This window comes from Chlorocebus sabaeus, chromosome 9, assembly GCF_047675955.1.
Source record: "Chlorocebus sabaeus isolate Y175 chromosome 9, mChlSab1.0.hap1, whole genome shotgun sequence".
NCBI classification, from domain to species: Eukaryota; Metazoa; Chordata; class Mammalia; order Primates; family Cercopithecidae; genus Chlorocebus; species Chlorocebus sabaeus.
The window spans coordinates 6175127-6192416 of NC_132912.1; the positions used below are offsets into that span (position 1 = coordinate 6175127).

Genomic DNA, 17290 nt, shown 5'->3' on the forward strand with positions numbered 1-17290 from the left:
GAGACAAGAAGGGCAGAGAGGCTAGAGTTGGTTATTTCCCTTCTTTCAGGTTGGTTAGACACTGGTAAAATTCAGGTTGGTTAGACTATGGTAAAATTTAAGATAGTGAGGAAAATAATTTCCTTGAGGGCAGGCCTTGTTGGGCAAGAACTGAATGCTCTGGCATATTTCAAAATGGTACCTGTCAGGCCTCTGAGCCCAAGTTAAGCCATCATATCCCTCATGACCGGCAGGTATACATCCAGAAGGCCTGAAGCAATTGAAGATCCACAAAAGAAATGAAAATAGCCTTAACTGATGACATTCCACCACTGGGATTTGTTCCTGCTCCACCCTAACTGATACAATATGTTCTTCCCTGCCCTTAAGAAGGTACTTTGTAATATTCTCCCTGCCCTTGAGAATGTACTTTGCATGCCTATCCCAAACCTATGAGAACTAATGATAATCCCACCACCCTTTGCTGACTCCTTTTTCGGACTCAGCCTGTCTGCACCCAGGTGAAATAAACAGCCTTGTTGCTCACACAAAGCCTGTTGGTGGACTCGCTTCACACGGACACACGCGACACAACCTTTTCTCTTTCTCCTCTCAAAAGCACAAGGAAGTTTTTCTCCCATCTTCACTGTGAAGATCTCATTGAGTTCCTGGAGGGAAAGGTCATGAAACTGGGGACCCCTTGTGACTGGGCTGCTCCCCTGAAATTTTCGTCTCTCAGAAGTGTCCACACTGAGCCTCCAGCAATTTGTCAGTTCCCAGTTTCGGTTTTCCTGCCCCTCTGCTGGTTCCAGTAGCAGGGTTTGTTTCTGGGCTTCTGCTCCGGGAAGTTGTGATTTCCTTGTATCAGCCTGTCTGCCTCTCCCATATTGAGGACAGTGAGCTACCCTGTACTGTTACTTCTACAGACCTAAGAAGAGTTATTGACTTTCAGTTTGTTCAGGTTTTCAACCCACAGCAAATTAATTGATTATACACATTGGCAGCCAGCCAACACAACCCCTCCATGAAAATCACTGGCAGGAATTCATCATTTAGCTGAAGGAATACCAGTGAGTAAAAACTAAAACCAGTTCACGATGGTTCTGGTGATGCATCAGGAACAGCAGCCTTTCCTGGGAGCTATGCAAATTTTACATTCTTGATAGAATACCAAATTGGAGTCTTCCATAAACTTTAGTAATATGCTAATTTTAGTTTTTGAAAACAAAAATTCAGGGTCTCCTGATAACTCACTTAATAGAATACTAAAGTCACTGTAAAGACTTCAGGAGGATCCTTCCGGGCTGAGGACCCTTCTTTGAGAATCTTGAATAAGATAAGCAATATTCAAATATTTTGGTCTTGGGATCTCCTTTTTAGAAAGTTGAGGTGAAATTCACATAACACACAATTAACCATGATAAAGTATACAATCCAGTGGCTGTTCGTGTGTTCAACACGTTGTGCAACTACCTCCTCTCTCTAGTTTCAAAACTTTTTTACCACCCCAGAAAAATCCCCTGGCGAACACTTATCTCCTTTCTGTCTCCATGGAGTTGCCTATTCTACATATTTCATATAAAATGAGTCATACTGTAGTGACCTTTTGTGTCTGGCTTCCTTCACTCAGCGTAATGTTTTTGAGGTTCATCTAAATGGCAGCATGGATTAATACTTCATCCCTTCCTGTGGCTAATACTCCACTGGTAGGGATATACCATGATTTGCTTATTCATTCTTTTTTTTTTTTTTTCGGAGGGAAGAGTCCCTTGGTCACCCAGGCTGGAGTGCAGTGGCACCATCTCGGCTCACTGCAACATCTGCCTCCCAGGTTCAAAGGATTCTCATGCCTCAGCCTCCCATATAGTTGGGATTACAGATGCGTGCCACCATGCCCAGCTAATTTTTTTGTATTTTTAGTAGAGACAGTAGAGATGAGGATTCACCATGTTGGCCAGGCTGATCTCCAATTCCTGGCCTCAAGTGATCTGCCCACCTTGGCCTCCCAAAGTGCTGGGATTACAGGTGTGAGCCACCATGCCTGGTCTTTATCCATTCATTTGTTGTTGGGTATTTGGGTGTTTCTACTTCTTGGTGAGTGTGAATAATGCTGTTATAAACAGTCGTATACAAGTTTGTGTTTAGACACATGTTTTTGTGTTGTTTGGGTGTGTACCTAGGAATAGAATTGGGTCATAGGACAAATTTATGTTTAGCTTTTTGAGGAACTGCCAAAACAGACTCTGTTTTGCACAGTGGCTGCACCTTTTGACATTGCCACCAGCCATCTGTGAGCATTCCTAGTCTTTTTCTTAAAGTCATCTTAATGTGTATGAAGTAGTATCTCATTGTGGTTTTGATTTGCATTTCTGAAATGACCAGTGATGTTGATATGCTTGTTGGCCCTTTGATAGGACCTTTGCATGTTATTTAAAACTATTAAAAACTATGGAGGATACCAGGCTGGGTGCTGTGGCTCATGCCTGTAATCCCACCACTTTGGGAGGCCAAGGTGGGTGGATCACTTGAGGTGAGGAGTTCAAGACCAGCCTGGCCAACATGGTGAAATTCCATCTCTACTAAAAATACAAAAACTAGCCAGGCTTGGTGGTGGGTGCCTGTAGTCCCAGCTACTTGGGAGGCTGAGGCAGGAGAATCACTTGAACCCAGCAGGCAGAGGCTGCAGTGAGCCAAGATTGCGCTACTGCACTCCAGCCTGGGCAACAGAGCAACACTCCATCTCAAAAAAAAAAAAAAACCCAAAAAACTATAAAGCATTTTTGGTTATGTAAATTACAGTTAGCAATACTTACCACATTTATAATAAAAACCTAGAGTTTTTTTAAAATATCATTTATTCTTTTATAAACAATAGCAATAAATTGATTGTATGCTAACAGCAGAGTGATGACATCATCACATATCACATAGCTTCTGGAAAATTCCACCATACACTTTTGAGAGAAGGAGAGTGAAATGGTCAATAACATCTTAGTATTATCATGGAAAAGTTTTGATCTTATAGACCCCTCAACACCCAAAAGGAGTAATTCAATTCTACTCAAGTAAGATTTAAATATAGATATATTTTTTTTCTGGTCTGAGATTCTTCTCAACTTTAATCAGAAAACATATACCTGAAGGCGGAGGGGGAGGGTGCACGGATGAGTCTGTTTGTATGTGGTTGGTCACAGAACGGACAGAAAATAGTTGTTTAATCTGAATCTGGACCCTGCTGAAAACTGCCCGTTATTTTTCATAACACTCTCCTGCCCCTTCAGAAATGAAAACTGGCTGATAGTTTCCTGAATGAATAGTTTCCGTTAATCTTAACCATGTGATGCTGTTGAGCTAGAATGCTGACTCAACCGATTCGTGAGGGGAGATCTGACACCAGATATGGAACCAGGACTTCCACCGAAATAGCTCTGGAAGTTGATTTTTTTGTGGGAGTTGAGAGTGGGTGGGCGTGCAGAGCGATAGCACAATGGTTCTCAAAGTGTGTTCCTTGGAATAGTAGTAGCAGCAACAGCACCTGGGAATTGTTACAAATGCAAAACCTTTGGCTCTATTCCAGACTGACGACTCAGAAACTCTGGAGACGGGCCCAGCGAACTGCTTTAACAAGGCCTCCAGGTGGTTCTGATATGCTGAAGATTTTGGTTAATGTTTGAGGACTGCTGGTATGCTCTTCTTTTCTTTTTTTCCTTAAAGACAGGGTCTTGCTGTGTTGCCCAGGCTGGAGTGCAGTGGTGCCATCATGGCTGACTGCAGCCTTGAAGTCCTGGGCTCAAGCAATCCTCCTGCCTCAGCCTCCTGAGTGTCTGGGACCACAGGCATATGCCACTACATCCAGCCAATTTTTAATTTTTTGTAGGGATGGTTCTTGCTATGCTGCCCAGGCTGGTCTCAAACTCCTGGCCTCAAGAGATCCTCCCACCTTGGTCTCCTAGGTAGCTGGGGTTACAGGCCTGAGCCACCGTGCCCGGCCTGATGTGCTTCTTTCCACAGTTACATTCTACTAGTGTGACCTCCATCCCTTCTCCCTCTTCACTTCCTTCTTTCTTTCCTTCCTTCCATAAACACTGAATGTACGGATCCCTTTTTGGTGTTCTTAGACACTTCTCAGGAAACGTACTCATTGATTTGCACGTTGTGTGTCCACGTGTAAACATCAGATTAGTGCAGGCCAAATTCAGGGTATCATTCATAGCAATCCCAAAGAAACTAACTCTTAAAGAGGCCTATTAGTAATGCACAAGTAAAACCTTGATAAGCATGATTCTCTGCCTGGGACCTCATTTATCCTTCTGTTCCTGACATTGCCTCATGGGTTTGGCTGCCCCGTTTTGAAGTTACCCAAAGATTATTCTGCCATGGCCTCTGTTTTTTTAGAAATTCAAGACTGAAGGATCAGTAGAAGGGGGTTAGCTTAGAGGATTGAGCCAAGGGTAAAACGATTTCTGGGTAGCAGCCCAGAGTTCTTGAAGGATGTTCATTGGGTAACGTGAAGGGGAGAATCAGCAGTCAGAAGTGGCTGGGAAAGGAACCACGCGGACAATGTCCAGTTGTATCGGGTACAGGGTGTGTGTGTGTGTTGTGTATTTACATTAGTGCTAGGGCTTTCCTTGGGATTCCTGAACTGGGAAGTTGGAATGACATGAATGTAAACCTACTGTTCTTTATACTACATATAGCGTGGCGAGAGTTCCACACCATTCACGCTTTAATGAACACATACATGAAAATAAGATGGACAGTTCTAGTGGTCTTGCCCTTTCTCTTCAATGACTAAATTGCTGTTTAGAAGTGGGTAGCACTCGCTCTCTGATGGGACTGAATTGGCATAGAGACAAAGTTGCCTCTGCCCCGTGTCCTGTGATGTGACTTCAGAGCTTCCAAAATGCAGGCGAGCACAAGGGACGTCTCCTGGGCGAGCATTTAGCACCTTTGATTTCGCTTGGGCTTCATGACTTCTGTTGTCTGTTCTCGGCTTCTTACCAAGAAGTTCTTGTTCTTTTGGTTTTCTAGATTGTTCTTCTATTCTTCCTCCTGTAGTGGTGTAACAAAGTCATGGTCATATGTGTAATATGGCACCAAAAAAATGTGGTCCCCACTCTAAACCAGTGTGCGCGCCACCATGCCCGGCGAATTTTTGTATTTTTAGTGGAGACGGGGTTTCACTATGTTGGCGAGGTTGGTCTCGAACTCCTGATCTTGTGATCTGCCCGCCTCGGCCTCCCAAAGTGCTGGGATTACAGGCATGAGCCACTGCGCCTGGCCTAAGTTTTTAAAAACTATACAGCAGACAATAGCTGTGGAACAAGAATAATAAACAGCAACTAACTGTGCTAAATGATTTGCATGCAGTAAAGCACTTAGTTTCTAGCCAGCACTGTGCTATAGAACTTTATGAGATGATGGAAATCTTTTCTAGTTGTGCTGTCCAATAACACAGACACCTGTGGCTAGGGAATACTAGAAATGTGGCTAGTGCAACCGAGGAACTGAAGTTTTAATTGTATTTAATTTATTTGAGTTTAAATACACTTAAGTATCCACAGGTGGCTAGTGGCTACTGTATTGGACATTGCGGTCTTAGTCTTTTCCCAGTCCTTATTTGGCTCATGGGAATTTCTAATTACTCCCTACTTCACACAGAGTTCCCACAGCAAAAGGCTCCAAGCAGAGGTGTGCTGGTGGTGTTTAACAAGCAGCTCTCTGACGACATTGCCTATCTTCCCTGGTATAAATCCTCCCTCCACACCCAGCTTCCAGCTGGCAATGTGACATCACTGACCACGTGATTGGAAAGAGATGCGTAGTAGCCACCATCAAATGGTATTTCCACCATGCAGACACAATCGATGTAAACCATCCAGTGAACAAAGATAACAGTAAAATGTAGCAAATAATTAGGAAGTGATTAGTTGTAAGTAATTCTTGCCTTTGTTTTTCATGTAGTTTATTGAATTGTAAATTTAAATACTTTATTTTATTTTTATTTTTTTATTGTTTTGAGACAGCGTCTCAATCTGTCAGTCAAGCTGAAGTGCAGTGGCGTGATCACAGCTCACTGCAACCTTGAACTCCTGGATTCAAGGGATTCTCTCACCTCACCCTTACCAGTAGCTGGGACTACAGGTATGTGCCACCGCGCCCAGCTAATTTTAAAATGTTTTTGTAGACACAAGGTCTCGCTTTGTTGCCCAGGCTGGTCTCAAGCGAGCGTCTCACCTTAGTCTCCCAAAGTGCAGGGATTACAGGCAGGAGCTACTGCTCCCAGCCTAAATGCTTTAGTTTTACATAATGGCTATGCTTAAAAACCAGTTTGCAGAAGTCCTGAAAATTTAACCGCTGCCTCTCACAAGCCACCGTGAGCCTTCTCTTGCACATCATGGACTCCTGGTCATTGCCCAAAACAAACAAAAAAGATTTCCCCAAACAAAACTCTCGCTGGCTAGGCTACAGTGATCTTTCGGTAATTCAAATGCAGCTTTTCTGTTGCCACAAGAGGGCACCACGAGTTGATAGCAGATTCTAGGAAGGATTTTGGACACACTGACTAGAGAAGTCATTTCTAGATGTATGTTTGAGTCTCCCTAAAGACTGTAATTCTGGGAGACTTTGTGGGAACTCACATAGGTTCACACAGTTCTTTGTTTCACAACATCAACACTGAACCATTCCTACTTCCAAATAGCTTTGTCCTCTGGGCCCGAAGGCTTTTGGTCTTCAAACTAACAAATGAAAAAAAATCCTTGCAAGGTGTTAAGGCTTGTCAAGTGTCCAGCCTGAGGAAGGAGAGGATGCAAGTACTGAGTACACCTACAACACGTCAGCCATGTCACATCCTTCCCCTCCTGGAATCCTAAAATGACGCCTTGGGAATCCGCTGACCCCTTAGAGAAACTGGTAGACTGTCAGTTATATGGATCATTCCTGCTACAATAACCCTGGGAGGTTTATCATTTGCATTGCAGTAATTTATACTTTTAAATCCCAGGAGGAAAATTAGGGTATATTATGGGCCTGATGACCCATATAAGAAAGGAAGAGACATTTTATTTTTCTCTCTGGCTAGGCTAAGTGCTTCGGTTTTGGGGGTGTGGATTTGCATTTTCTCAGGGTCTTACTGTGGAGTTTGTATTAGGGTTGGCCAGAATATATGCTGGCAGGGGTCAGGGAGGCCCTGGATAATCAAGAGAGATACAGAGTGAGTTTCTAGAGTTTACTTTTTCTTTGTCTTTCTTTCTTTTTTTTTTTTTTTTTTAAACAGAGTCTTGCTCTGTCACCCAGGGTGGAGTGCAGTGGCATGAACTCGGCTCACTGCAACCTCCGTCTCCCGGGTTCAAGTGATTCTCCTGCCTCAGCCTCCCGAGTAGCTGGGATTATAGGCCCACACCACCACGCCCAGCTAATTTTTGTATTTTTAGTAGAGACGGGGTTTCTCCATGTTGGCCAGGCTGGTCTCGAACTCCTGACCTCAAGTAATCCACCCTCCTTGGCCTCCCAAAGTGCTGGGATTACAAGCGTGAGTCTGGCCAGCTTCCCTGATTCTTAATGCTGTTAGCCTAGTGCGGTGATCCTCAGAGTCTGCTCCCTGGAACTGCAGCATCAGTATCACGTGGGAACCTGATAGAAATGCAGATTCCTAGACCTAAGCAAGACAAGACGACTGCCACAGAGACCCCACGGGTGAAACCCAGCAGTCTGTGCTTTAATGAGCCCTCCAGATGATTCTTTAAACAAACGTTTTTAAGTTGACACACAATAGTTATACATATTTATGGGGTATGTAGGGATGCTTTGATACCTGCAATGTGCAGCGATCAGATCATGGTATTTAGCATATCCATCATCTCAAACATTTATCATTTCTTTATGTTCCTACAGATGATTCTGGTGCAAATTCAAGTTTGAAAACCAATGGCCTAGTGTAGGGTTGTCAAACCTGGATGCATATGTATTAGATACATCCGAGGGGCTTTAAAACGTACAACTATCCCAGACATAAAAGGCCACGTGATTCCATTCACACCAAATGTCCAGAATAGGCAAATACATAGAGACGGAACACAGAGTAGTGGTTTCCCGGGGCTGGGGAGAATGCGGAACTTGGCAGTGTGGGGCTTCTCTTGGGAATGACAGAAGTGTTCTGGAATCAGTGGGGATGGCTGCACAACATTGCAAATATACTAAATACCACTTACTGTGGTTTGAATACATCCTCCAGAGCTCATGTGTTGGAAACTTAATCCCTAATCCAGCAATGCTGACAGGTGAGATCTTGAAGAGGTGATCAAGTCACGAGGGCTCTGCCTCATGAATGGATTAACGTTGTTATTGCAGGAGTGGGTTTGTGATAAAAGCTGAGTTCAGCCTCTCCTGCTCTCTCTCACTCTTGCCCTTCTGCCTTCTGCCACAGGATGACATAGCACAAAGGCCCTTGACACATGGGGGCCCCTGGACCTCAGACTTCCCAGCCTCCCGAACGGTAAGAAATCTGTTCTTTATAAGTTACCCAGTATCAGGCATTCTGTTACAGTAGCACAAAATGGGCTAAGACACCACTGAACTGTATACTTTATGACAGTTAAATGATGAATTTTATCTTAATTAAAAATAGGTACTGGCAGATCACGAGGTCAGGAGATCGAGACCATCCTAGCTAACACGGTGAAACCCCGTCTCTACCAAAAAAATACAAAAAATTAGCCTGGCGCAGTGGCGGGCGCCTGTAGTCCCAGCTACTCGGGAGGCTGAGGCAGGAGAATGGCGTAAACCCAGGAGGCGGAGCTTGCAGTGAGCTGAGATCCGGCCACTGCACTCCAGCCTGGGCGACAGAGTGAGACTCCGTCTCAAAAAAAAAAAAAAAAAATTGGTACTGATGTCTTGGGTTCACCCCCAGAGATTCTGATTGGAGCCTAGTCATTGATACCTTTTACCTTTTTTTTTTTTTCTTTTGAGACAGAGTTTCACTCTTTTTGCCCAGGCTGGAGTGCAGTGGCATGATCTTGGCTCACTGCAACCTCTGCCTCCTGGGTTCAAGCAATTCTCCCGTCTCAGCCTCGCAAGTAGCTGGGATTACATGTGCTCAACACCATGCCGGCTACTTTTGTACTTTTTAGTAGAGACAGGGTTTCACCATGTTGTCCAGGCTGGTCCCGAACTCCTGACCTCAGATAACCACCTGCCTCGGCCTTCCAAAGTGCTGGGATTACAGGTGTGAGCCACCACACCTGGCCTATCTTTTAATTTTTAAAATTATTATGCTGTTTTGGCTGAACAACCTACATAAGCTACAAAAATATTTCTTATTGCAACAAATTTGTTCTTCTATTGTTGCAAATGAAGATTCCCCCCAAATTCAAAGTGGGTCACAATGGTTTTGGTGACATGATTTCCCTCTTGTAAACCTCTCTTAAAAGATGTCACAGCTATGAATAACACTGAGCCACAGGAGAAGCACAGCCATTTAGACCGCCTTCCTTTTCCTGTGGCATTTACTCGGACCTTGCAACTCGCTGGTATTTTAGAAGACTCTCTCCTGGATGTTCTAAGAGGCATCCAGGGTTGGAAATCTGAATTAATGCAAAAAGACCACACATGGGTTACATTCCTGGTCAAGGGGATGCTGGTGTAAGCCTCTGCAGAAGGGAGGGTGGGGAGCACAGGACAGGCAAAGCTCAGCACAGATGCTGCTCTGGGTCCTCTATAGGTAGGGGCTGGGTGGGAAAACCATGGGCTCTAGATTCAAGTTGCAGTGCTGGCCTCTGCTGTGCCACCTTCTTTAAGCTGTTGCATCTCTCTAGGCCACAGCTATTCCAAAGGTTTCTGAGAAGGTAGATTTCAATAATGTTTATAAAACAAGCATCAAGCCTGGTGTATAGTAGGTGCTCAATGAATGTGAGGCTCCTTTGCCTTCCCATTTCCCTGGTGCTTTAATTTTTGTTTGTTTTTTGAGACAGAGTCTTGCTCTGTCGCCCAGGCTGGAGTGCAGTGGTGTGATCTCTGTTCACTGCAAACTCCACCTCCCAGGTTCAAGCGATCTTCCTGCCTCAGCCTCCTGAGTAGCTGGGATTACAGATACCTGCCACCATGCCCAACTAATTTTTTTGTATTTTTAGTAGAGACGTTGGCCAGGCTTGTCTCAAACTCCTGACCTCAGGTGATCCACTCAGCCTTGGCCTCCCAAAGTGTTGTGATTACCAGCGTAAGCCGCCGCACCTGGCGGTGCTTTAATTCTTTTTTACTGACTCTTTCGGAAGCATGGATTGGCCTCTCCTTTTGCCAGTCCCTGAACTGCAGGTGATTAGAGAGAGCATGGGGCAGGGTGGGCAGGGCTGGGTGCAGGACTTTGATCTGACCGTGTGCTGCCTTGGTGACACCGCACTTACTGTCTCCGCTGCCAGGTGAGCCCACTCAGCAGGAGGACGCTGATCAGCAGGAAAACACAGCCGGCCACTGTCAATAGAGAGAGGGAGTTCAGCAAAGGGCCCTGGGCTTGGCATGGGGGCAGCAGGAGCCAGGCCCACAGGGCAGGCTGAGGACATCCCCAAAGAGCAAGGTGGAGGCTGCAGCCTCTCTTCCCTGTCTCAGGACGCAGGTCCCTCCCCGTGGGATTTCCTAGGAGTCCTGAGGAACAGGGTGGGGAGGACAGGGTGACGGTGGAGGGAGCTTTCCCTCAGTATGCACCCTTCTCTCACACAAGCCCCTCAGAAAGGCTCAGAGGCCAGGCCTTGTTTAAGGACACCAAGAGCGCCTGGTAAAAGAAATGTTAAAATATGCAGATGATGAGAGCACATTAACGTCTCCTGGAAGGGTTCAGGTTTTCCGGACACTGCTCTGCTAAGGTTCTGGGGGCTGATGTTTATTTACTTTCTAGGCAGATGCAACCTCAGAGTGTGTTTTTCCCTCCTACCAGGAAATGACGGCCATGTTTCTGGAGGCCTGTCCTCTCTGCCTGGCTACATGGCTCCTTCCTCCCACTGTTGACCCCTGACAGAGGCTCAGGGTACAGCCCTTCCAGATCAGCTTGAGAGGGGCTGATGCGACTGACTTGAGATTTCACTCACAGCATCCTGTAACTGGTTCATGGGATTCTGAGCTGTCAGCATCTGGATTAGCTTTTCACTCACACATTCTGCAGTGTAAGGAAGGGGTCTTTTCAATCAACCAACCAACCTACCAATCAACTAACCAACTAACCAACCTACCAACCAACTAACCAACTAACCTACCAACCAACTAACCAACCAACCAATCTACCAAACTACCAGCCAACCCACTAACCAATCAACCAACCAGTTAACCAACCAAACTACCAACCTACCACCCTACCAACCAACCTACCAACCAACCTATCAACTTACCAACCAAACTACCAACCAACTAACCAACCAATCTGCCAATCTACCAACCTACCAACCAACCAACTAATACACCAACATACAAACCAACCTGCCAACCAACCAACCAACTAACCAATTAACCTCCCAACCTACAAACCAACTTGCCAATCAACTAACCAACCTACCTATCAACCTACCAACCAACCAACTAACCTACCAACCAGTCAACCTGTCCATATCTCAGCCTGGTGTACATTTTGTCCACAAAGCCAGTGCCCCACTCACCTGCTACCTGGTACTCTGTTGTAAATATGAACGTTTCCATGGTTGCAGCCACTTCTGTCTGTATTCGAAAATCTGTGAAAAAGAGATAAAGAGAGACACTCCTGCTATTGTGACTTTAGGATGGCACGAGGCTAAAGGAAGTCAGGGCGTCTCTGTGGATGAGAAGCTCAGAGGCTGGTAGGAGACACGTGGTGGTGGTGAGGACAGGAATTCCATCTCTGCCTGGGGACCGTGCTTGGTCCTGGTCCTGGCTTCCCTCTTTCTGACACTTGCTTTGGGGCCTGCAGGTCACTGAGGCCCTTTCCCTGCTGAGAGGGAGAGGAGGCTGCTGTGGGCTTCTCCCCTACAGGTCACCTCCGCCCATCTCTCCGAGCCTGGCTCCTGGCCACCCCTGCTCTTTTGGACTAGGCCTCTGGGGTCCAGCGTTTGTCTTCTCCCGCACCTGTTGTTGTGACGAGGCGGGAAGTCTCACTCTCAGGAAGGCCGTCGGGGCTTGCCTGAGGCTCCTCTTCACCTGGGGGAGAGAGTGAGTGATGCTGGTGGAGCTAAAGACAGGAGTCAGGGCCTCACTCCCACCCCGCCTGCCCTGGGTAGCCGGCCCCAGATATGCCTGAGGAGGCATGAATCCTGGTGTGGGCACTTCGCCGGGGATGCCACCTCACATGGTTCCACACCAGGGGCACTGGGAAGCTGTGAAGTGGCCTCAGCAGAGCAGACGAGGCTGAATTCTAACTCTGACCCTGGCTGTCCCCAAATCTCTGAGCAATGCTTTCTCCCCAGCCTCCCTACTCAGTCTGGGTTTCCATCTGTGAGTTGGAAACAGGTCATGATAATACAAATGTCACTGAACCATTGGATGGAGCAGAGATGCACTAAGGGACAGCTGCTTCTGTGCCAGGTTCTCCAGTCCTCCTGAGGGGTAGCAACCCTGGCTCTGCCCTACCTCTCACCCTCTTCCAAGGAAGCAGCAGGCATTCCCTGGCTGTCAGGGTGGCCCAGGGAGATTGCTACAGGAACAAAACAGCCTCTCCAGGGAACCCAAGAGAAGGACATGGAGTATGAGAAGTGCAGTGAGCAAGAAAACCAGGAATACTTATGGTTGAATGTAAGTGGGTTTTGTTTTTTTTGTTGTTTTTTTTTTTATTTTTGAGACAGAGTCTTGCTGTTGCCCCAGGCTGGAGTGGAGTGGTGTGATCTCAGCTCACTGCAACCTCCACCCCCTGAGTTCAAGTGGTTCTCCTGCCTCAGCCTCCTGAGTAGCTGGGATTACAGGTGCCCACCACCACACCCAGATAATTTTTATATTTTTAGTAGAGATGGGGTTTCACCATGTTGGCCAGGCTGGTCTCAAACTCCCGACCTAAAATGATCTGCCCGCCTTGGCCTCCCAAAGTGCTGGGATTACAAGCATGAGCCACCGCGCCCAGCCTGCATGTAAGTCACTTTTGATTGTCGCGATACTAATAAGATTTCAGAAGGAAGATAGCAGGAGAGCTCGACATCGGTGGGCTGAGCGTTTGCATGCATGTGTGTGTGTGCATGTGCACTGAGTAAGTCCCGACACTGCACATTTTGTGTTGATTTATCCAAGCTCCGCTGGGGAATGGCACAAGGGCAAGGAGCATGCTGACTGCAGGGTACTGTTCAAATCATGCATTTACACGATCACCAGTAAGAGGAAAAATGCGTGAGTGGGAAACTGGACTTGCCCTTGGAGCCAGAGGAGGCCTTGGGGGCTTAGAGAAGTAGTGGACTCAGGACCAACTATGAGGCAGCATCTAGGGTGCTTAGGAGAGAGCTTTCCTTCTCTTCTGTCTCCAACCTTTCTCCCCACTCAGGGCACAGGGGAACCTTCATTGAAGGAGCCCTTGGAGTCCATCTGGTCTATTTAAAAAAATTTTTTTTTTTTTTTTCAGAATGAGAGAAAATGAAAGCCCAGAGAGATCAAGGGGCTTGTCTAAGGACACACAGCAGGAGAGGTCAGGGATTCCGCCCTGGTCAGCCTGATAGAGAAAAGCAACACTGTGGATCCCAGAAGGGAGCCACCATACCTGGAAACTGACTGGGCTCCGTTTCACCTGTGCATATGAGCTGGGGCTGGGTCCACCTTGTCTTCCCGTGGGTCATTTTGCAGACGCTCTCAGCAGGACCTCTGTGTAGAGCCCTGTATCCCTGGATGCACTGGTAGGAAACCGTCTGCCCCACCACGAAATGATAAATTCTTTCTGTGGCTTCATTTTCCCATGGTGGAGGTTCCCTGCAGTGACCTGGAAGGTGGAAGGAATGCTCTGAAGGCAGTTGGGGACAGCACTGCGAGTGAGTCCAGGTTGCCTCTTGCTAGGGACTGGACCTTGATTCTTACTCTTTTGACTGCTTGCTCATCCTTTCATTCAACCAATATATGTTGAGAACATCTGAGCGTGGGCAAGTTCGCTAGGCCCCGTAGGAAGGCATGAAGACCCTGTCACTCCTGCAAGGGGCGGACAGTGGATTGTGTAAGAAAGGCATGTGAAGGATAGCAGATGCTGGCGATGGGAACACAGAGAAATGAGCGATTCATTCCGGTTGGTGCTGCCCCGAGAGAGGAACACCACAGCCGGCTCTTGGAAGACAGTGCAGGGGTTGACAGTGGACAGGAGTGGGCGGGGCAGTCTCGGCTGAGACACAAGGGCAGGCTCAAGCCTATTTGGGCCAATGGAGCATGAAGACCACCTTGGATTTCTGCTGGACAAGTGAGGAAGCACATTCTTGGGGGCAGCGGGTGGACATCTTGGGATGATGGTGGAAGGCCTGGGAGCAACTCCAAAGTCAGGAGGAGGGACGGGCTGAGGGAACCTTAGAGAAATGGAGCACCATCTCTGATCAAGCCACACTGAAGCTTGACACACATGTGCCCTTTCAAGGCTTCTCAAAATTTCCCATTCCCAGAACTTTCCACTCACCCAACTACATCCCAGGTCTGACTGACCTGCGGCCTGAGACCATGTCTTACTCTGATTAAATCTCTGGATTCCCCACCCACAGCCCCCAACCTGGACATATGGAATTGTATGTGCCCTCTAACCTTAACCTGTGAAACTGCACACGTGCTCTGAACTTCCAGACTCTCCCCAACCCTGCATACCCAACAGAGCCTCTGTAAATGTCCTACAGAGCCTCTGGCCCAGCAGGAAGCTGGGTGGTCCTGTCCCAGGCTGGCTCCTGCCGTGCGGCACATTGAACATCACGACTGACCTTGTGTTTTGGTCTCAGGATAAAAGGTTGGTTGACAACCAATACAATTCATAACTGTCTGAACGTGTTGGAATTGGATTTGCTTCTTTCCAATGAAAACACCCAAACTGAGACAATCTTTGAAACATCCCTCAGGCAGAGCCAGCCTTGGAGAAAGGACACTAAGCATTGGCCTCTTTGAAGCTTTCCAATAACTGTGCAGGGTGATATGGGGGAAGTAGAACAAAACAAACAAATGTGCTTGGAAACACCAGTCCAGGACAAAGTCGGAGGGGGAAGGAGTAAGAACATCGTGTTGCAACTGTGCCCCTAGATGAGGCTGTTTAAAAAAATAAAATAATGGAAGCTATAAACTCAAACTCTTTTAAAATAAGTAATCAGGAGAAAGTTTCCTCATCTAATGTGGGAGACCTGAGGTCTGATTCCAGCCCTACTATGTGAACTTAGCCAAATCTTTTGATCTTTTCTGCATCTCAGTTTCTTCAGTAAATTGAAGTAACCCTTCCTGGTCCTGACTCATTGTATTGCCAGGCTCAAATGGGATGGTGCCTGATACAGTTCTTTGTAAGGCTGTAAAATTAGCAAAGGGCTCTGAAGTCTCCTAAGGTCAGCCCCTGACCTTAGAAAGCTCAATTCTTCCTAGCAGGTTCTGTTTTTCTTTTTTCTTTTTTGTTTTGTTTTTTGAGGAGGGACAGAGTCTTGCTCTGTCACCCAGGCTGGAGTGCAGTGGTGCAATCTCCGCTCACTGCAACCTCCGCCTCCTGATTTCAAGCAATTCTCGTGCCTTGGCCTCCTGAGTAACTGGGACTACAGGCGCCCTCCACCATGCCCGGCCAATTTTTGTATGATTGTAGAGACAGGGTTTTACCATGTTGGCCAGGCTGGTCTTGAACTTGTGACCTCAAGTGATCTGCCCGCCTCGGACTCCCACAGTGCTGGCATTATGGGCATAAGCCACTGCACCTGGCCCATTTTCTTGACACCATGAGTGAACCACCATTCAGTCATAGGAAAGCTGAGGGCAGGCAAGGAACAGCCGCAGTGCTCACTCATGCACAGACTGCTGGCCGGGACACATGCGTCTGGAACTTTTGAGACTCACAAGTGTGGCATGTCCATTTTACAACCTTGCCCTGGAAGAAATATGGGGAAGTGAATAATTTTTTTGTGGTGCGTTGTTTTGTGCTGAAGGGGAAGACGCAGAGCGTTTCCTGGAGGGTGGGGATCGTTGTCACACTCTTGTTTGTGTCTTCTGTCAGCAGGGCCTGGCACATACACCCAACAGATGATTGTAAGTTGAGTTGAATTTGGGTTGAATTCTATTTGGCCAGTTACCAAACCAGGGAGTGAGCCCAGACCTGGATTGGCTGCCGTCAGATTGGCTCGAGTTGCTGAGCAAACAGCCTTTGGGCAGCTCTGCACTAGCTCTTGTCTGCAATGATGTCCTGGGAGGAGGGAGCAACATGCACGTGTTTACAGAAGGCAGGGCAGACTTTCTTCCTTTGGATATACATCATCCGCCTGCAAGAGAAGGGTGGGCTCTCAGGAGTTAGCTGGAGGGCAGACTCATCTCTCACCTGGAAGGCTCACTTGGTCCGCCAGCTGCATTTGACTTTGCATTTCTGTGGTTTTTCTTTCTTTCTGTTCTTCGGGTTGAGGTGTCACTTGTTTTGTTGTGTTCCGAGCAGCTAAAAAATATAGATGGAATGATGCAGATAATTCCACAAATGCTTAACAGAAAACACCGTTCATGTGTTCATTCACTTCAGAAGCACACTTGTCCAGTGCCCACGATGTGTCTGGCGGTGTCTGGCTGCTGAGCTTACAAAGATGAAACCAGAGCACGCCGTCCCTCGGGTGGGGCCTGCTCACACCCCTCCCAGCACCGGCCTCTGGGTATTCATGTGCATATGGCAATGCCCACGACATGTATTTGAACGTGTGTATGCGTGTCTGTGTATGTCATGTATGTTATGTGTGTATGTGTGTGTGTCTCACCAAAAGGGACTCCTTGCTTGCTATCAATTGTTTTTGAGTTGTTTGACGGCAGCAGGAGTGGTCTTACTCCACAACGCACTGATCCTTTGCTCCCTAAGACTGCTCAGAATGCTTAAAGTTAGAGACACCATCTTAACACAATGACAAAGAAACTTCTAGAACAGTCCTGTCTATTGTGAAGAGTTTGGCAAAGAAGTTGAGTCTGAGTGCCCCAATGAGGGGGGTGATCAGAATTCTGGCTCAGGATAAAAGAGGGCATCTAGGTCAGGCGTGGTGGCTCACACCTATAATCCCAGCACTTTGGGAGGCTGAGGCAGGAGGATTGCTTGAGCCCAGGAGTTTAAGGCCAACCTGGACAACATGGGGAAACTCCATCGCTAACAAGAAATACAAAATATTAGCCAGGCATGGTGGTGTGAGCCTGTAAGGCCCAGGCAGGA

The 17290-nt window shown here is 47.1% G+C and overlaps 1 protein-coding gene and 1 non-coding gene across 3 annotated transcripts in view; both read right to left on the minus strand.

Moving 5' to 3' along the window:
- Positions 1-4682: 4682 nt before the first annotated feature.
- Positions 4683-17290, minus strand: part of IL2RA (interleukin 2 receptor subunit alpha) — a 50926-nt gene continuing 38318 nt past the window's right edge. The window contains exons 3-8 of one of the 2 annotated variants that reach the window (XM_008002194.3): positions 16430-16540; positions 13670-13885; positions 12061-12132; positions 11619-11690; positions 10380-10446; positions 4683-5031 (exon numbers count right to left, since the gene is read on the minus strand). In XM_008002194.3, the coding sequence (XP_008000385.3) occupies positions 5007-5031; positions 10380-10446; positions 11619-11690; positions 12061-12132; positions 13670-13885; positions 16430-16540 (563 nt within the window). In that variant the 3' untranslated portion in view covers positions 4683-5006. The remainder of the gene's footprint in view (positions 5032-10379; positions 10447-11618; positions 11691-12060; positions 12133-13669; positions 13886-16429; positions 16541-17290) is intronic. The other variant, XM_073018704.1, reaches the window with a different exon arrangement.
- LOC119618856 (small nucleolar RNA SNORA14) lies at positions 9409-9549 on the minus strand. The gene has a single exon (XR_005235219.2). It is a non-coding gene; the product is annotated as a small nucleolar RNA SNORA14 (small nucleolar RNA).